Genomic DNA, 21,953 nt, shown 5'->3' on the forward strand with positions numbered 1-21,953 from the left:
CAGCAGCTGCCCTCTTTCTCAGTAAATAAATCTACTCCTTGATTCCCTTTTCTGAGCTGAGGCTTCCTAACAGAACTTCACTCTTCCACCTGTGCTGCAGGGTAACCCACCAGGAAGAACATTCACTGACTGAACTCCAAAGGCAGCTCTGGGATTTCTTGATCCGTTGTTGGGATCACTGCAATCAGCACAAGGAATGGGACTTTTCCTGCTACCATGCAATTCTCTCATAGTTAATGAGATACTTGCTCTGCAATTCAAATGAACTCTCGCTTCGCACTGCCTGCTGACATACGCTCACCAGAGAAGAAGGAACACTGCTTTAGCCCAGCATTTAGAAATAAAGTAATCACTTCAATTTGACAGCGAGCTAAGCACTATTTGCTGTGTTGTCTGAAAGCCTTTAGAAGGATTTGGATGCGTTTAGAGGTTTATTCGAACACCGATATGGTTTGCCTGCAGACAGTGAGACTTCTGGATGGCTGCGCTGAACTGATACTGATGTGAACTACATCTAACACCAATATAATGAGGGGCAGGAAACCTGAAAGGTGAAATGGCAAGAGGCTTTGTTATAATGGCTTGGTTTTTTAAGGCTTCTGACACTGTAAACTGAAAACTCACCTGCTTCATAGGCTTAAAGTTGATGGAAGTTGTAGCATCTCTGCTCCATGTGAAAGACCATTCTCGTATGATGTCAGAGAGGAACACTGAAAACAAATACTGCATATAGAATTAAGCAGCAATTCTAAGTGATAAGCTTTGCACTATGCCTCTACATCAGCAGGAATGTCCATTCCAAGTCCTCCAAAGCTAAAAGATTGTTTTCCTTCAGTTCTAAAGAACTTAATTATATTTCAGTGTCATCAGAGCTGCTGAGCAGGAACTCCAATCTATCAGAAATTTTATCTGGAAATGTTCACACTCAGACTGCCAGCATTTGTCAGAGATTTCCTGCCCATTTTTTTCTAGATGGTTTGTTACACTGTATCTGCAACTCACTGTATTTTCCCTTTTTCTTTTCAAAACCCCTGCCTCATTGTAGGCGCACTCCCAGAAGATGGACTAAGGGCAAAACCCATTTTTTCTTTTAAGTAAGGATGAATCTTCGTAACTACATGAGGTAGGAAGCCATGGACATCAGAACAATTCCCCATATTACAGCAGATGTATCTACTAGAACAAAACCTCACTCAGCACTGAGTAAACACTACTGCACTTTCTCCTTTTAACTCCAACTTGTGGATTCATCGTCGTGCTTTCCTCGGACATGGCTGCACAAGGGGCACTATTTCTCATGGCTGACAGTGGGAACGCGGTGCCCAGGGACAGACAGCCCAGACACCTGACAGGCTGCTCGAGCTCTGCCTGAAAAATGGGATTCGTCTAAATGCTGCAGAGAGAAGGGAAGGGCTGAGCCTAATTGGTCCTGGCTGTAAAAGTCCAATCTCAGTTTTCTCCAGAGATATGCATTGCAGAAAACACTGCTAGTGAGCCTGGATCCTTTTTAAAGAGGCAGATATAATCAGGCTCTAAAACACATTATAAATATGACGCTGTGAGGAATTTACATATAGTATTTAATAGTAAAAGCCATCAAATGTTTGTCGTTAAATGACACCAAAATAATTATTTGGGAGAAATATCTTGCATATTAGCAATAAAGGAAAGGAGAGCTCTCACGTACAATAAAGACTCAGAATAATTTGTTGAGAACTAGTTCAAAACAAGATCCTACCCATTATGCACACAACGAAAACATGAGACTGAAGCTCAAAGCTTACAGGAAGTTGACAACGATAAAGCTATGGGGACGATTTGTTATCAAGCAACAAAACAAGTTCAGTTTCAAAACATCCTCCTGTGCTGCACACTACACTGGGAGCTCCAGGTGAACGCTTCAACAGAGGGTGGAACTAGATGATCTGAAAAGCCCCTTCCAATCCAAACCATTCTAGGATTCTATGATGCCATCAGCAGCTCTCCTCAAGCCATGTCCCCATGCTGCTGGCTGAGCTGGAGCAGCCCCTGACGGCCCCAGCAGGGCCCCACAGCCCTCAGCACAGCCCAGCAGCCCCAGCAACCCAGCCCCATGCCCTCGTGGCTCCCCAGGGGCTCTGCACCGCTCACTTTTCCAATCCTTCACCTTATATAAGCACTTCATTTATCAGAGAGAAAAGGGAAAAATCCATTCGGCGCTGAAACAGACTGCCACCTGCACTGCTTCCTAATGTAAGCAAATCCCAGTGGATGGATTCAGCACCAGGCTTTTCCGCTCTACCAATAAATCACTCTCAGAAATATTGTTTAAACTTTACGTGGACTGCTAACCAGCAAGAGCAGCAGTTTTTTTTATATGAAATTCAAACAATTCAATAATTAATCCAATTTCCTGGAAGAACCCAGACGGCCATGGTGTATTTCAGGAATCAGATTCGCCATAAGTATATTGGTGGTATAATAATCATACTGCTAGTGCACTTAATAAAAGAAAAATAACTGGAGTACATAGTACTGGAGTACAGTATGGCTCTACAAAGTCCAAAGAAAATGTTCCATAGACCCAATTCTTTATAAGTTTGTGTTTGGTGGCTCATGTGTGCGTGTAAAGGGATTGGAAATTCTGCTCCTGGAAAACTGCAGACCATGAACCGTGCAGACATCATCGTTGTCTCCTGCAGTGCTGGCATCCCATCCATTTATCAGGCCAGCTGTCTCACCAGGTAAAAATAAAGCAGTGCTTTGCGTTCACAAGGATGCAATCAGGTCAGAGCCGGGGCTCACTGCATTCAGGAGTCTGAAAGTAGGCAGGGAGAGCATCACAAACAGCAGCAGAACAAAAATCAGTTCTGGTCTGAAAAACTTCTCCAGCAACAGAGAATAAAAATAAGCGAGCGTTCAAACAAACTGTACCACTTCTCTCTTTCATAGTTCACTGCTATTAATTTTAATTAACTTACTTAACTGAAATGGCCAGAATTCTGTTCCCTTCAAAAAATGTCTTCTCACAGACTTTGATTAGCTTCACAGAAATACGGCAGATGACTTTAAATGGCATGAAGGTGGATTTATTGGCAGCAGTGTCAGATTTGCACTTAGCAAGGAATTGGCAGATAGCAGAAAATGGCTGGAGAGGATTCAAGCTCCAAAGACTCCAAGCTGTAAAAGGATTGATTTGAAAAGCAAAGCATAACATATTTACTTCAGTTAAAATTAATAAAAGCTTTTAACTAAAAACATGAAGAAATTAAACTTCCACTGAAAAGCAATTGCATTGCTTCAAAGGTATGGTCAAAGGGATATTTATTGCTTTCCTCCTTTGCTGTGTCATTTATTGCCTCTAGCTGTAGGAAGGTATATTGATCTCCTTGATCGGGTATATGTTCAGAAGTCAGATTAAACCCGAAGCTGCACAAAATTACTTAGCATACAGGAAATAAAATGCTTTATTTTCATCCTAAATCAACTGTAGAAAAAAGCAGTGTATTCACTGTGAATGAAAGGCAGAGAGCCCGAAGCCCCAGAAAGCGCGGAGCGCTCCGAGTAGCAGCCCTTTGTGCAGGTATACAAAGGCCCTGGCCAGGCTCTACAACAACAGAAAGGATGCGGTTTCGTGCCAAAACATGTTCTCACTACTGAAACATCACCAGCTGAAACCATCACTTTATTTGGTCGTGGGGGGATTTTTTATCCCAAGTTCGGTTCTTTCTTTACAAATGTCACAAAATTGCTTGTAGCGGTGCTTAAAATACCAGCTCCCACACTGACACCTCATTAACGCTGGCAGCCCTACCGTTGGGGACAGGCCAGCGGTGCCGCTGACAGAACTCTTTGCCAAGACACCAAGCAGGCCAGGGTTGCTGCAATGGGGCTGCCGGGCCTTGCTGCAGCTGCCTCAGCCCCACACATCCCCAGCCTGTCAAGCCATGCGCAGCTGCTGCGGCCACAGCACAGACATCATATATGGCACTGTTTGACTTTGTGGAGTCATTTCAAAACTGCGTTCAGCCAGAATGGTTCACAGAGGATGCAGAAAAGGCAAGACAGCTTTAAAAAGAGAAAAGGAAAAGAAGAAAGGAAGAGAGAGAGAGGAAAGGAAAAAGGGACAAAAAGATCAGTGTTTCAGCTTTGCTGCTTTATGCTGTCACACCTGTATGAGACACATCTATGTTAGCAATGGGACATTCTGTCTTTTTCCAATGGCACTTAAAACCCTCAAATGACATTCAACCTCTTCTGTTTCTTACAGCTACAGTTAGCTTATTTCTTCCCTACTGCTACTCGTCAGTGATGTATCTGCAGGAAACTGAGCGAGTCATGTTCCTGCTTTGCAGGACGCAGCATTAGATTTCACTTTCTTGGAATAAAGCTGAGAGATGCTTTACCTGGTAAACTGGCAGGTGATGGGTCTGGTCTAGCAGCCTGGATGGAGCTTACCTAGCTGCAAGTCTGCAACTGAGGCCCCACAAGAGGGGCAAATACAGCCAGCTCTGCTGTTTGGATGAGCTTATGGCCCGAGAAGCCAGGGATGCTTCAGGTTCACATATCTCAAGTGACAGCAGGCTCTAGAATCACATGACTACAGGCATCAAAGGGAGAAGTTCAGAGGAAGGCTACAGCAGAAACTTCCATGCACACAGGTCACCAAGGGCAGTCACACATCCTGCATTCAATGGGTTGTGTTGCTCTCCATCATCACTCTGCTCTGCACATTGCTTCTCCTTTCTCCCACTGAACTATACTATACGCTGCAAGAGCCTTAGAAAATGCCTGAATATCATGCCTTGGGCTGTGATGTGCACTGGCACAGCAGCAATACTGAATAAAATTCAAGTCAGAACAGCAAGGATTTTTTTAATTCTCACTTCCCTTGGCCACTCTTAATAACTCTGGATAAGAGGAAACTGTTGGCATCTACTAGTAGGTCTGTCATCCACAAATTTCATCCATTACATTGTGCAAAGAAACCCACACATGGACAGTTTGCTTATATCTCTTTTTGAAAGAATTTACTTTTCACTGACTTAATATGTTATTCTAGATTAAATTGCAAATTTCTGCAAAATAACTTAAGAATAATGTATGTTTTTGTCAGCAGCAGAAGTCATAGCTCATCCCATCGTTTCTAATGCTTACATGAAAAAGTCAATAAAATGTGAAAAAAGCAGAGAAAGCTCCCTTTGCACTTGACAGCCCCAGACCTATCAAGGCTTAGAATGCTGCTGGTACCACCACATAAATAAAACTGCCAAACAAAGCACACACATAGAAGTACGTTACTGTCACTTCCAGAATTTCTTAAGGGTTTGCCAGTAAGGAATTAGAAATTCACTCATGTCTGAAAAGTATGCTGTTTTTTCCACTTAAATTCACAATTTTTACTTTGGAACTGCAGAAAGGTGAGCCACAAAGTCACACGCTGAAGCCAGATCTTCATGTTGCCCTGCACCACGCCTGCACAGCAAGGTCACCCAGATAATTCGATCCACGGATGTGTCTGCCTGCAAGGGGAGAGGAAATCAACACGTCTTCATGAAACTCACTTGCCTGCCTGGGTCCTCCTTAGTCTTAATAACAAAGAAAAATTAGGGCACTTTAAGAAAAAGTGGAGGAAATCATAAACAATGACAGATCAGCTATAAAACCACCCAGTGAAATGAGGACAAACTTTGCCATTCTTTTTAAGCTATCAGAATCTTCTCCATGAGACCAGATCTTTTCTGTGTCAGACACAGCATGAAGAGATTTTCATTTTTAGAGCCATAAGGAACTTGACAAGTCAACCTACTATAGTTAATAGTGTGTTAATCTTTATGCATAATAATCGCAAACCTACATTGTACAGGTTTGGTAATCATAACTGACATGAGCTGAATCTGAAGTACACATTTCTTTCAAAAAAAGATGCGTATGTAGGTGGATGCGTTGTAGAAATATAATATACTACATGGCTGAGCCTAGGTAAGCTGGTGATTCTCAAACGTCAGCATCAGCTGCACAAAGTTAGGGTTGAAATCTACTCTCCTAAATACCTGTTCATCCTTCTTATGACACTGACTCTAAGGAGCTCAGTGAATAGTAGATAAAATAGGTATCTAACGAGGTATGACAGAAACTCTGATGGAGCAAAACAGCAGACATCTAAATGCTAATAAATAAATGAAGTAAAAATTTACTGCCAGCAACCATGCTGGCAGCATAGTTGTTAGCCATAGGTTAGCCATATGTTAGCCATAGGAAACTGTAGCTCTGCAGCTGGAGAAGGGCAATATTCGGCAAGCCAGAGAAGCAGAGGAACTCATCCAGCTTTGATTATTTATGGTGTGATGATGAAAGAACAATTTTCCATACGAGAAACCGCTTTCAAGTTTAAAAGCAAAGCTGAAACAGAGATTTAATGAAAAATCAGAGGGGAAAAGAACTACAGCTACAAAAACAATAACATTCATTTTAACAATTTAAAACTATAATTCCTGTGCAAAACCAGATGTTAGCTTGTCCGACTTGAAGGTAAACAACAAACTGCACTCATGACGACCATTCTGTTGAACAGCACTATCTAACAGTACTGTAAATACAGCTTATTTCGTACTTCCAAATGCTATCAAACTGAACACAAATTCAAAACAAATGCGTTTTTAAAACAAAGAATAGCTTTGCATCAAATACAGATGTATTTTCAAAAACCCCAACCTTTCATGATCTACCATAATCCTAATAGCCTGAAATGTAAGAATGCTTTCAGGCTCAGAAAAAAAAAGGTTTCTAATTTTAAACATTTATGAGAACACCGAGAAGCAGCTTAGAACTATGCTTTAAAACATATTTTCAGGTTTTAAATTGCTGAAATCTGGGCCCTGTTTACCCACTTGGCCTGGACTACAGACGGGGAAAGAAGTTCAGGAACATAATGAAAGTGAAGGATTGTACATGAGAATTTCCAGTTAAATAAAAATAAAAAAAACCAACTGGCTCCTGAGTCCCAAACCTCCCCCAGGAGCACAGCAAGCCCCTCCTTTAAGGAAACGAGAGAGTGACTCTTCTTGGTAAAAAAAAAAAAAAATAGCACTAAACCACTCATCTACATCACTGGCTCTGATGCATCATTTTAAAACAAACTTTTGGAAAGTATTTTGGAGGGACTACCCAGCCATCATCTGTGCTGTGCCTGCATAGGGGGAACTCAGTGTCAGCACTGCTCTCGTTTCAGTGTATTTTAAACTATACTCAGTATATTGTATGCATTAAAACATGTTTTTCACACAAGCATAAGAACTGTGTTTTTACAGCAGTTCAGCATACAAAGTATTATCTTAAAACAGTGAACAAATCAGTTGTGTATTCAAAGGAACAGATAGTAAGAAAGAAGTAAAAATCCACAGGGACTCTTCCACCTCACTGAGCAGCCCTGCATTTCTATGAAACCTTTCCTTTTTTAATTTTTTCTCAGCTTCAGTCTTGTAGTCCAACACCAGGCACAGCACCGTACAAGAAACAACATTCAAAACCACTGGCTCAGAAAGCTGCCTTTACTGTTTAAAAACAAAAAACATACATACACAAAATATTCCAACAGCTTCTGGAATTCCCCTTGAAATCCCCAACATTTTTTAGATCTCTTCACAAAATTCTTTTGCAAAACAGTGAGAGGCCACGCAAGGCATTGTAGGAATGATTCTTTCATCACTTAATCCCTCAATTACAGTTTGACCACAAGAAGAAATGAATGGAGTAGTAGTTTAGAAATAGTATTGGTGTATTTTTCAGTTTGCTTTCTGATACACTGATTTCTGTTGAACAGCGATATAGTGACTTCACAGCATCACAAAGAACAGCTGGGAAAGGCCTCTGGATCCATCTGTACAGTAGATGTGGAGATACAAGTGAAAAAACCTCATTACCTGTATCATAGACTCAGACGAACAATTTCCCTTTGCAGCTATGTCTGGGCCAACTACACAGGAATAAAAGAGAAATACCAAGAGTGTTAAAGGCAGAATGCTGCTAAAGGTGTTCACAGCAGTAGTGCTGCTGCCACTGGAGGAACATGGAAAGTGCTTAAAGTTCACAGTGAAACATGTGATCTATTGCAGAACATCAGATTTCCCTGCAGTAACAAACTCAAATTACTATCTTTAAAACAACCTTTTTTCTTTTTTTTTCTTTTCACTTTCATACAGCAGTCAAGCTTTGAGAGTTCCATCTCCACAGGTAGTGAATAACTCTTGTTTTCAATCAAAGGTCTACAGGCAAAAAAGAAAAAAGAAAACTGTAGATTTTTCACATTGAAGTCCAAAGATCCCTGCTATTACTAGGACTGAACATAACACCTAAGAAACTTAGTGTCCAAAAAGACTGAAATTCAGAAAACAAAATGTAAAGGGTTTTTGAAGATAACTATGCTCTGGAATGCAGGTTGTGTGTATGTACCTTCAAAATGATCTACTGATATGCGAAGACACACAGTTTTGGCATAAAATCTAGAACCACAGTCAGGATTGAAATCACACTTTCAATCTGGTTTGCCATTTTGTTCAAGATTGGGATTACTTCATGTAAACTGATTTATTTCTGTGTGTAATGGAACTTAAACGTCTTATTCATTTTAACCATTAGCGTTGAGTATTTGCTGCTGCAAAGTGAATACTAAGTACAGTACTTCATAATCAGCCTGCATTTACCCATCTGGAAAGATAATGGATTAATACATGTTCTATTTAACAAAACAAAGGTGAGCAAAGATTGTAACTGATAACTAAAAAGCCACCATAGTAAGCAAACTTCTGAAGCAATGCATCTCAAGTCAGTTCATCAACACAGCACTAGAACTGAGCCTCAATATTCACCAATGCTAGAAAGTTCAAAAATTCCCTGTTTTGAGAACAAACTAAAAATTGTCCATAAAATAGAAGTGTCTTCACAGTTATGACAACTTTGCCAATGATTACAAAGATCCTCTTTTCTTCCAAATAACTGCTTGCATAAAATGCAGTTATATCCAGCTTTAGACCAAAATTCAATCTTTTTGCTTGGTGTCCCACAACCTACATTTTGTATCTCCTTGGCTGCTTCATTGCTTCCTGACTGAGTCATTTCAGTTTTAGTTAATGTATCAACATTACTTTGATGGTGGAGGTATATTTGTCTTTTCAGTTTTGGAAATGTATAAAACTCCTCCTCGTTGTCACTGCATTTTGCCAAATGTCTTCTTTCATTGCGCTGTTTCCAGAATTGAGCTGCATGTTTGATAAGCTCTCCTCTAGCTCCTCTATTTCCTTGCAGAGCTCCTTCCTTTACTCTTCCCTGGATCTCTTCTCCATGAGAGCATAACAAGTGAAACTTCATTTCACCAAAAGACTGCGCAATGAACTGACATTGACCACATCTGATCTGTAATTTAACTTCTCCTGGATTATGGAACAGGTCTTCAAAATTGCATCTATTTCCCCTGTTATAAAAAAGGAAATAGAAACTATTTCAGAACCAGCCATGCACTAAAGAGATGACAGTTTCTGTCTGCGCAAGTTTCAAGATGACATCTATGAAACAATCTTTTAATTAAAAACAGGCACTGTTACTACAGTATCCAATTTATTAGGAGCAGCTAAAGAACCCAATAAAATAACAGGAAGGCTAATTGCCTTCATAATAGCAAAGTAATCTCAGTAAGAATAATCTTTTAATGCCACTAACCTTTTAATAAAAGGTGAATAACATTTTTTAAGTTCTTAATTTGGTGATGTCATTTCAAACTGTTCTAGCTCTGTGCTAGAAAAGTGCAAATGAGCATTTCCAGTAGATGACTACTAACAGAAACTATCGTGCTTGCACCTGACTGACGTGAAGCCAAAACCACAGGTCCCACCTCTCACTCTGAGCTGGAACCAGGAAAACTTCAAATCGTAGTCTTTTTCTAAAAGCTTGTAAGAGCATTAAAAAAGTTTAAAAAGGTAATTTACAACTGGACAGCCTCTTTCACTAATTTAGGACCGCTCTGCAGTAGAAAGGAAACAAAGATATATATGAGTTAATATGCCCCCAGCTTAAGTTAAGCCAATCAAAAGAAACTCAACAGAACCCTCCCCCCCCTCTCCCCCTCTTGCAACGTCTAGGAAAAGGACCACACTGTCGTTTATTTATATGCATTTACCAATATACTTTTGACAGATTACCTAACAAAATGGATATAGTAAATGATTCATTGTATGACAACTAGTAATGGCTGAAAGGAAAGCACTGCTTAAGTCTCAGTACCTTAAAAATTCTCTGACACCCCAAGAAATGGAATTACGCAAAGCAATACACACACAGTGCAGTGTGGAGGCACCAGGTTAAAGCAGTGGGCTTAATAAAGCACACTTAAAAGTAAATGCAGAATGGAGTTAACAAAAATGCTAACTATTTTACCGTGCCAAGAAAGTTCTCCTCAAACTCATAAAGTAGAAATAAAATAATGTTCTATCCATTTTAATATGGTACATACTAACTTTTTTACTTGGCAAAGCAAAAGCAAAAGCAGAGGTAATCAGCACACAAGACAGATTAGCTCACAGCACTCCAGAGAAGGAAATGGGATAATGATATTTAATAGTGTAAACAAACTACAAGCTAATATTGAAATATGAATTGCTTTTCACTTATTGCAGTTGGTTCACTTATCTTCTGGGAAAAAGCACAAAGTGGATACGATACAGAGATTCAAAAGATTAAGAAAAAATGTTAGGCAGAAGCTATCAACTGACCAAAATTGTTCCTCTGCCAGTTGGGTATTCCTAGAATACATGCAAAACTACTTTGGATGTTTCAGTGAACGTAATAATTTATATTCCATAAATCAACTAAAATACACTAGATAGTTTAATATATTGACTAGATTCCATAGGAAAAAATATTTAAATCATTATCAATCTTACTATAGAGAAAATATATACCAAGAAAAATCAACAATTTTCATAATGGTGATGTTTATGAATTTCTATGAAATTAATATGAAATTCTATTTTCCTTAGCTTTTGATCACTGAAAACACTCACCTTTCTGTTGCTTCTTCTGCCTCTTTTATATTTGTGCCCCTGTTCCTCAAAGCATCTTGCATCTGTTGCTCACTACCGGAAGGCTCTGTGCTAATAACAACCCTGTGCACTTCCCTCAGGTGACCAAAGTATACTTTTGCATGGCCAAAAATCTTAGCACAGAATTCACAACACACAAACTTTTTGGGTTTGCCTTCATTGTGATGAAGTTTCATATGTGTGCTCAGGCTTCCAGAATGAATGTAAGCCTTCCGGCAAATTCGACAAGTGTAGGGTCGTTTGTTTGTGTGTGCATTCATATGGTCCTGAAGATGGTGTTTGAACTGGAACTTATGGTTACATACGTGACATCTATGCCATGGCTTGGGTACAGCTGAGTACGCATTTCTACCCAAATCAATTGATGTAGCTGATGTGGTATCATTATATTTATAACTTGAATATTTATTGGCAAGTGAACTGTTTAAAAAAACACCTTTGTCTGAATGGTCAGGACACTTTTCCTCTACCAGTGCTGTAGAAGTCAGCGGTGCAATTGCCTGCACTACTACCACTGGTTTGGGTCTAATGTTACGGTATTTTTTCACTGCCTCTGCTTTTTTGTCTTCAGGTGGCTGAAGATCAGCTTTCACCCTCTCTCTTACTTCTCTAAATTTATTAACAATGCATTTCCTTCGCTTGGCCTGAAAAGCCAATAAATCATCTTGGACTCTTCTCTTCCTGCCTCTCCTTTTAGAGGGTGTACCATTCAACTTTTTAAGGCTGTCAACGTCCACTTTATTGGATGGAGAGAAAGTATTTTCTGGAATGGTTTGTTTGGGGGCTTGAGTCAAAGATGCAGCTAATCGTTTGTTAGATGCTTTAGCAGGAGGATGAAAGGTTTTCACCAAAGCTGGTGTCTTTTCACATTCAGGTCTTAGTGAAATACCAGATATATCCTTTACGTTAGTACTCTGTGATTTACAAAGCACTGAATTTTTCATTCTTGAGTAAGGCAAAATAGGAAGTTTTCCTGTTGGTGCTGGTGGAGTCATCTGTATTGTACTGCCAAAAACTGCTGGTGACAGGACAGAAACAGAATTTGCAGAATTTGTGGGTTTTTCCTTTAGTTTCTCTGACATAATGAATGACTCTTTTGTGGTTGCAGATGCTGTCTTCACAGAGTCAAAGCTAAATTTCACAGGATTACTTGAATTTTCTGGCTTGCTTAAAGACTCTTTAATTATAGATGGTCCAGAAACATTACTGATAGCAGTTTTTGTTTTGTTCATTGAAGGAGATCCAGATTCCACACAAGTGTTCTTTCTTTGTAATGTGGAAACCATTATTTCAGATGAATTATGCTCTGTCAGCATCACTGACTCAGATGAATCTGAGCTAGAATGAATTTTTGGACAGTCTTCAGCTAAGGCAGTCATGGAGGAAGTCTGCAGTGAGATTTGTCCTTTGGTAGATACCTTGCTCTGTGTATTCAAGACAGAGGCGTGGCTTGTTTTATTGTCACAAAGCAATTTGTTTCTTACAGATTGGTAGCGAGGGATAGGCAACTTTTGGTTTTCGGAATGGGCCATGTTTGTTTGCTGGCTTGGCTGTATCACAGCAGGGGTAATGTATGGCAAGGCCAAAAGAGAAAAAGTACCCTCGTGACCAGCAACCTGCATGATGGCAAAGTTTTGAGCTGGTACCACCAGTGGTTTAGAACCTGCTGCTGAAATCGTTGTACACTGTTCAGGCAAAGATGATTGAAGACAAGAAACCATTCCAGATGTTAAAACTTTTGGCACCATTTTTGGAGCAATGGTCCTAAACTGACTTTTCTTCTGAAAAGTTTGTATTATGTCCGTAGGGGATTTGTGTTTATCTGTAATAATAAAATAACACAGACAATAGTAAACTGTATAGTATTTCTTTTTTTAAAATTACTGTAGCAGAAATAGAACTGCTTACAAATGATACTATTAAACACAAGCTTATTAAAAATATTAGTTATTTAAATGAGCAATAAGTGAAGTTTAGAACTGCAAAAGTCTCAGACAAAAATACCCTCTGAAACAATGCAAATATTCACGTGCAAAACAAAAACAAACAAAAAAACAAGAAAAAAATCATTTTTTCATTCTTATTTTAAATGTATGTTTCATTCCAGATTACAAGCTACATGACACTTCAGGACATATGTGTGATAAGGCTCTTTTGCACGCAAGAAGCTGTGCTAGCATGGTTTCAGTATTCATTTGGAAGAACTGACAGAACATGGATTGTATTTAAACTTTTCACAGTATAGAAGCTTACTGAGCACACGCTTGATCATGCTTTTTATTTGGCATCATGCTATCTTTCAAAATTCTCGTACCATTTACCATTTGTGGCTTTTTTTAGATACAGGCTACAGCTTACCCAATGAAGCTGTCAAAAAAACAACTGCAATAAAACATGCAAATGTGTAAAAATAAATAAATCAATGAGGACTTAAGAGAAGATGAACCATTGCTAAAAACCCAATCACACACATTGTTCATCCATTTTTACAGCACAATAGAACTGTACTGTTGAAGTAAGTTATTCAATTATTTTCTTAAATATGCAATTTGGCTAAGATACTCCAGTTCTTTGCTGTTTCTACTTGTGTTGGTAAACATAATAAATGCTTTTAAGGGAGAATAGGATAATTAAGGAAAATGAAAAAAAGAAAAAAAAAAAAAAGGAAAACCTACAATGTATAAAGTAAAAGCCACATTCAGCTGCAGAGATATATATTGACCTTTCACATGCTCTATAAAAAAGGCTTAATATAAAACTAAATTGCACTGCTACCATTTCATATAACAGCCTCATTACCCACTCTCAAGTAAATTCAATTAACGATGCTTCCAGTTCACAGAAACTGGAATAGGTTTTCTCAAACAACAAAGGAAACAATAATCCAGCAATCACTGAAAATTCAATCACAAAGATACCAGGATACCAGACGTAAAAACTATTTTGGAAAGGCAACGATGGATGTAAGAAAAAAAAAAAATTAAGAAAAGATAACATACAAATAATATATGTAAAAATAAATGCTGGAATACTGAAATATTGCAATGGCAGTGAGGTAATTCCATAGAGAAGTATCTATTCCTTTTTAAATCCTGTATTATGAATGTGTTTATACATTGTTACAGACTGTTACAGACTTGAAGAGGTAACTGTGAGTGACTACCAACACTGGAAACTCCAGTAAGTTTATTTTAACACTGGATGTTCTTTCCAGACTTTACACACTTTGCAACATGCACTGGAAGTTACAGAGCTATCGCATTTCATGACCGAGACTTCTGGACAGATGCACGTGCACACACATGGTAAGCACATGTGCAATAAATCCATTGCCTTCAGGACACATTAGATTCACTGCTCAATTGCACAGAAACCGTACAGATCATACACAGTAGGGCTGATGCTTCTTCAAAGCTTTCTACCTACAGCATGTTTATAGAGCAGCTATACAGAGCATAGTTCTTTGATCCTTTATTGCCATCTAAAGCATCAAAATCCAAGTCTATCATACATCTCCTTGTACATCCATCCCCCAGTTCAGTGAATCTACTGGGCACCAACTGTACTTTTCTTTTTTGCTTGACGCTTGTAGAATTATTCACAACTTCTAGATATTCTGCAAAGACTGCACTACAGCATCATGCAAATCCTGCACAAATACCAAGAGATTCCTACACACAGCAATAAAGCCAGGCCTAAGAAGTTTTGTGCAACATGGATGAAGCAGAAATTTTAAAATTATCTTCTTATGCTCCAAAAGCTAGAAGCATGCACTGTTTTTCACTAAGTGCCTCTATTTTGCCCACCTCCACTCACTATACATAGATAAATCCTGATCTTTTCAGCTGCTGGATTGCTAATAGCACTGAGAACTGTTTGTGCCCTCCGTGGTATCTTCTTGTTGCTGATTTTAAGGCAATATTTTTAAGAGCTTCTGAGAAGTACTTTAAATATTAACCAAACTAGACTCTGAACTTCAAAGCCAGTAACAGGTCAAACTGTACAATCTGAATGCATCAGATTATTGAACAATGTATTTTTCTTTTAGGGGAGGGAGTGTGAACTTACTCCCCAGATTATGCCTGCCATTTACGGACAATAAACTTTCCAAACCAGTTGCTATTCAGCGTGCCACAGTAAGCAAGATGAAGCAGTTTCCATTTGCTCTTCATGTCTGCCTTGTGTCTCTGCCTTCTTCTTTTTTCAAAATTTCACTCACTGATCTGCAAAAAATTTTAGGAACATCAGATTTCTAGAGGACTGAGCTGCTTCATGCTGCAAGTTAGGAGGTCTCCAACTAATGGAAGCAAATGCCATGCACTCAAGGAAAAAGATTTTGCTGTGGACATGCCACTACAAGGATGCAAAGATGGCAGCTGAAGCATCAAGAGTGTTTAATTCACGGTTAGCAAATGCTTGCAGTAATAACACATTGTACTGGGTATAAAAATAAGTACACTCTCCTCAAATATGTTGATTTGCCTACTGCAATTCAAGATGTAAAATCGCTTTTATTTATAGAAGGACCGTCTACATTATTCTCACAGTATTTTAGAAGAAAGTACCATTCAAGAGGCCAAGACTCTCATAAAAGTTAACCACAAAATGCTGTTTGAAATAAGGTCTGTTTAGACCAACATTCTTCTTCTCCAGCTAACCTAATGCTAAAGTATTGATACAACTGTTTCAGAAGGGATGTTTCTTTTCCATTTGCTCCTTTTCCATTTAGTGTAATTTTATCATGAATATTTTTTCCAGGCAAACCATGTTTGGTAGCAGCCTTGAGTACGAGTAGTATTTGTTTTGTTTTGCCAAGTTTACATTAGACCTTTTAATGCAGAAATATTCATTGCCATGCCTCTGGAATGCAAAAGATACTCAGTTCTGTATTTCCTCCTCATCCCACACAGCTACTGCAGTTAAGCAGCTTAGCCAGTGCCTAAATATAGAGATGGGCTAGATGCAGAGTAGCTCTCTAATGATCTTTCAGGCTCAGTTAAGATTGTGATGTGGACGGGGAACACTAATTTGAAGACAATTTAGCATCTTGGATCAGCAAAAAGGATCCAGTCAATCCACAATCTGGAGGTTCCACTGAGCCCTCCCAGAGCACCCAAGTATTATCAATGATCAAAACTATTTCTTACATTTACACTTTGCTAGAAGTTTCAACAATAACCTTTGGACATACACATACTTTCAACATACTTTGGACATTGGTGAAGTTATTCATGTCTTTGCCACCATGACACTGAAGAATATGCTCTGGCCGTTACCATTCCAGAAAGCTACCTGGATAATTAGTACGCATCTTTCAGGGTCATTCCACTTCTATTCCACTCCATCTTTCCAAAGTACTTCCATTAGTTTGAAGGACTCCTTTTTAACAAGGACTAGCCAGCTGTGAGCTGAGCAAATGAAGTCTGGCATCTGAGAAGGGGAACTGGCAGTTATGAGAGGCACTATGATGGCATTCTTAGGGATGGCCCTTGTTTTAGAACACATTCCTTTTTCAAGTCATAGTCTACAGGTCTGCCATCGCAGGGCAGCAGCTTTTATACCTTCTCCAAAACAATTTTCTTAGAAATAAAGGAAACAAATGTTTCTGAATGATGTTCATCTCATTTTTAACTGATGCATATTCAGTCTTTCACTTGGGCACACAATAGGAGCAATAGGTAGACACTTTTAAATAATTAAGTACAAGGTTAAGTCGAATGCAATTTAATCCATTTGCTTTAAAAGTCTCTGTTGAAAGATTAATGGTTACCACACTCATACATGTGAGTATCAAATTACTCTGATACTTGCAGGATATCATAAGCTTTCCCTACTTCCATATTACCCTCAAATTGTATAGGACTGGCCAATGATACACCAATAAAAATCAATGATGCATCAAACTTCTGACAAGTCATGCTGAGGAGAGTCCTCTGGAGGAATGAATACCTTCCACTGGGCTGCCACTCATTCATGGCTCCCTTTTCTTCACAAGTCATTCAAATTTAGTTTAGTCCAATCTTTTTTACCTTCTTTTTGAATGTCTTTCTGTTTGTTTTCACTATACACTTGGCATGCAACACTGGAGAACTCAGGCATCCCTGACAGCACCAGAAAAAATTACATTTCCCACCTAATCTGCTTTAAACATTAACAAAAAAAAACCAAAAAACAAAAACAAACAAGCAAACAAAAAAAAACACACTCAGAATTCCTGAAGTCACTGGGTATTAATGCCTTTTTTCTTTTTTAAGCAACTCTTGTAAGCCTTTCTTACTTGTGCAGGCACATACTTAATTTGTGTATGACTGGACAATTGGCAGAAGGTAACACAGAAAGACCACTCCATTCTGAAAGAAAAGGCAAAATACAGATAAAAAAAAGATTAACTATATTTTAATGTGCATTTACTCTGCAGTCCTTTGCAAACTTCAGAAAGGTGACTACTGAGTTCTTTGGGAAAGAAAATGAGTAACAACTTTCTAACACACAACACTAGACTTATTTCTGTCAATGCTATATGAAACATCACTAATTTTACCAAATCTCCATACACACTAAATACCTGTGGATACTGTCTTTCCAGCACAACTTTCTTGTTTTTGCTGACCCAGCATACTGTGTTGAACACTTTGTTTCTCTGCAGGATTAGCATGCAAAAAAACACCACCTGCAAAAGTGCTTCAGTCAGTTACAAATAGATCTCAGCACCAAAAAGTATATAAAACATTATCTTTCAGTTAATGCATTAAGAAAGCTATTGCTTCTTGGTCTTTGCCTTTTTCCCATCTTCACAAATGTTTTAAAATCCAATATATTACATACCAAACACAAGAAACACAAGGCAACAGTTTAATAAAGAAATAAAGCTGTTGAAAGTGGTAAACAGATGTGATAGTTTAACTTGAGCATCATGGTAGAGAGACAACAGCAAAAAAAACAAAACCAAAAGCTCAGAAAAATGAAGTTTCCATAACTTTATGGAGTTTTTTTATATACAGAAGGTTAAGTTCTATGCCAACTGACACTTCCCATAATTTTACATAAATTAACAGAATGGCAGCATTCTAGAAAACAGAATCTGGCCTTTTACGTTCAAAGCTACTTTTGCTGCACACCTGTAAGATGTGAAGTTGGTAATAAAGTGCATAAGTCAGGAGTGTCCAACATCACATATACCACATATAAGAAACAATGTTCAGTCATTTCTCTTTGCCAAATATAAATGGTTTGAGTGGAATGTTCCATTCTAGCTATTTGCCTCAGATAATCTTAGAAAACTAACAGAAAATGTCAGCCATTCCCAGGTGCCTGCATTTTTATTTTTATTTTTTAATAAAAATCTAGTACATTACTAGAGGAAGACCTTGACATTGGACACAATAATTTCTCGTCTTCCTGAAAAGCTGCCCCAATTTGGCCCAACTTGTATGCTCTTGGCATATGTTCCAGAGATACTTTAAGAAACTAGCTTTTCCCAATGATTATGTTCTACTAAACGTGCTTGTGCTTCAGGCTCAATCAGGTTTTTCCAAAAAGTGCAGTTTTAGTTTCAAATATCAGTGTTGGAAACAAGAGAACAGCCTCACTCTCCTTAGCTCTTAACTGTTGGGCTCACGCAGCATGAAAGAGAAACTAGGATATACAGAGGGCAAGCAGAAAAATGACAAGATTGTTAGAAATGAGATTTGGAAAGTGTCTAGGACAGAATCAGAAGGGGATAAAGGAATTATGAGTAGACTTAAGATGTGAAAGGAACATTACTATGACATGTAATTTGGAATGAAGAAGCATTTAAACTGCAAGGATAATCTCATATCTTGCACTCCTTACCTTTCAATGCTTGATAACGTAATTACGTTTACATAGGAATTCTTTTGTGCAATTTAAAATAGATTGGGAAATCAAACATTATAATGAAGTACTCTATTGCAAGACTGGAAAACCACGAACATTTGCACAAAGTCTAAGATACATAACGTACAAACACTAGAAAACGTGTTCTGACATGCCATTGGAGGAACAAGATCAAAACAGTTTGTTAAATTACTAAGAAGGGAAATGAGATCTCTTTAGAGCTATATTTAATTAATAGTAATTTTAGCATCAATATAATTTGACAGTTGTTCACAAGACATTTTACCATTTAGAGACCTCCTTTGCTTTAAACTCTGTGCAAGTTTACTATTTTATGGGATCAAGATTAAAGTCCATTTCAATAAAAGCATTGAACAGCAGGACACTTCCTGTATTCCTTAAATAGTTTCCAAAAGACTCTTCTTAGCTTCTTACAGTTGTGTTTGAGAAGTTTAAAAAAGCTTTTTTTTTTTTTCCTTTTGAAGGAACTATCTTTCAAATTATGAACTACTCATTTCATATTAATGTTAATATGACAGGCTTTAAACAGATTAAAATGTTTTCATATCAAGAAACAAAAACTGTCACAGAAGAGCAAGACATAAAGCATCTATAATTATTAGTAATATTATTCACAGCTGAAGAAATCACACACATTTTTCTCTCTAACACAGTAAGAGAACTTAGGAATAATGTTCATGCAAATAGATCTAAGGTTGCCTGGCCTCTGAAACCACTTCTTATCTTTACGAAGATGAGAACGCTGGTTCTTCTCTGTTTAAGAACAGAACACTTCTGTCTGAGAGATGCTGTTACATGCATACGTGATAAAAGAGCGCATTCCAGCTTCTATACATCTCTGTACTAGATTCAACCATCAACCACATCAAAACTAACAAGTGCACTTTCTAGAAACCATGCTGCTCTGACACTGGCCAGTTTCAGACTAAAAAAGAAATGATTTAGATAGCACTGCAGTTCCAGTATTTTATCTTTGTTCTTTTTGCCCAGTCATTCCACTCAAGAGAGGATTCCATCCCCAGAGATTTGCAAAGCAGGGCTTCAGTGCTCCAACCACCTGGAGGAAATAATTGTTCATAACAGATAAAGGGAGGTGATGTAAACACTATTTATAAATTCATAAAACTTCAATGGCATTGTGAATATGAATTAGGTGCTCTAGGAAGTGGGAACAAATATTAGTTTCAAAAGAAAAAAGCAAGTGGATTTTTCAAAGTTATTTCTGGAAGATCTGTCAGTTTAAATTTCTTTAAGTGAATTTCAAGAAACATACAGACTAAACACAAATTCATTCATTGTAAAGTTGATGTCAGTGTAAAATCCTTTTTAATAGGACAATCGAGATCACATCAAACTGGACAAAATCCTGATACACCTAATGTAAGTGGTAATTAAGAGCCTCTTTTTTTGTTAAGTACAGGAGACAATAATGATGGAATCTGCTACAAAAATGAAGGCAGAATTCTTCAGAAACTGAGCAGCACAAAAGGTCAAGTAGAACTATTTTATGAATAAGTCATGAAATATTTTCCAGCTAGATTTTTGCTCACCTTTCAAATAAGCTGAGAACAGAATCAATCTTTATCTCACTGGGAATTTAACTTTCCTTCCATCCCTCCCTCTATGGGATGGAAAACTACTACTATGGCAGTAAGGGAATTAAGACTGTAACACCCCGATTTTTTTTTTTCTCCACAAATGCTGATGTGCAAACAAAGCACTAAAAAAGAGTCAGACTGTTAATCATTTTATAGGGTGCCCATTTTACGTTAAAGTCAGAGCACTTCTGTCTGAAGAGTCCTGCGTAAGAGAAAACAAACGATTAATTCACTGCTTTGTCTTACAGATTCTCCGTAGAGCAAATCTGTATTACTTCAGACATTAGAAGTATCTACCTGCTGAGTTTTGCACTCAAAAAGCATTCCCTCACTGAAGATGAGCAAAGGATTAGAAGATGGTTAGACACAGCCTGACTTGTTCTGAGTCTTCTCTTATGAATAGCTTTAATAATTCTCTTCTCCAAAGGAGAGACTGGAATATAGAACACACTGTTCAACTTAGATGGATTTTTGGAGAGTATTTTCAGATGGATTTAGTAAATAGTTCATTTCTTTTTGTTATGATCCAACCCAATTACAATTTGATGGGCTCTGGGCAGCCTGGTCTAGTGGCTGGCAACCATACCCATGGCAGGAGGGTTGAAATTAGATGATCATTATGCTCCTTTTCAAGCCAGGACATTCTATGATACTATGATTCATTCTATGATTCTATGAATGAGGAATCTCTATGGCTTTTGCTCTGGAATGCTTTTTATACTATTCTCCCATGCTCTTTTATCACAAGAAAGTTTGCTTCAGAAGACATACTACTACATGGCTTTGTCTGAGATATGCAAAACATTGCTACCTGTAATCAGTTCCAGTAAGAATTAAAACAAAAATGAAGATCATAGGATCTCCACAATACTTCAAACAGATTGGATATTTTTGAAAGGAAACACAGTCCCCATAGCAAATGAAAGTGAACAACTACAGAAAGAGCCTGGCTAAAATATTTGTTTTCAGAACAGAAAGTTATCACTTGCTGCTCTATGCCTGAACATAGCTAGGCCCTTCCAGCAGCAGGATGTACCAGAAGATTTAAATTAGAGCATCTGAATGCTGTCCCCCACCCCCAAGCATAATTCCCATTATCTTCTGTGCTTTATGACATTATTACACTTGCTCATGCTAGCTGCTGTGTTACTTAAGGCAGCACTGATTTTCAAAAGATTGTACTGGATGTACTGTAAAGAAATTGATTGAATATGCTGCTGATAAGTGATAATGTATTAGCCAATGCTTGTAAAGGAGTACCAACATACAATGGAATTAAAACAGACACACAATTAGCAAGAATGTAGGCCAGAGATGACACACAATTAGCAAGAATGTAGGCCAGAGACGACATCCTTCATTTGCTACATGCAAAAATATCATTAAATTTAACATTAAATTTATG

The 21,953-nt window shown here is 38.1% G+C and overlaps 1 protein-coding gene across 19 annotated transcripts in view; it reads right to left on the minus strand.

Moving 5' to 3' along the window:
- Positions 1-565: 565 nt before the first annotated feature.
- Positions 566-21,953, minus strand: part of ZNF438 (zinc finger protein 438) — a 47,400-nt gene continuing 26,012 nt past the window's right edge. For 3 of the 19 annotated variants that reach the window (XM_090143046.1, XM_090143048.1, XM_090143047.1), the window contains 7 exons: positions 17,638-17,742; positions 17,366-17,422; positions 11,034-12,894; positions 8,847-9,448; positions 7,902-7,954; positions 5,383-5,501; positions 2,817-3,159 (listed from right to left, as the gene is read on the minus strand). In XM_090143046.1, coding sequence (XP_089999172.1) covers positions 3,096-3,159; positions 5,383-5,501; positions 7,902-7,954; positions 8,847-9,448; positions 11,034-12,894; positions 17,366-17,422; positions 17,638-17,742 — 2,861 coding nt within the window. In that variant the 3' untranslated portion in view covers positions 2,817-3,095. The other 16 variants (XM_090143053.1, XM_090143054.1, XM_090143059.1 and 13 more) reach the window with 15 other exon arrangements.

The sequence above is a fragment of the Phasianus colchicus genome, chromosome 6, assembly GCF_987193195.1.
Source record: "Phasianus colchicus chromosome 6, bPhaCol1.hap1.1, whole genome shotgun sequence".
Lineage (NCBI taxonomy): Eukaryota > Metazoa > Chordata > Aves > Galliformes > Phasianidae > Phasianus > Phasianus colchicus.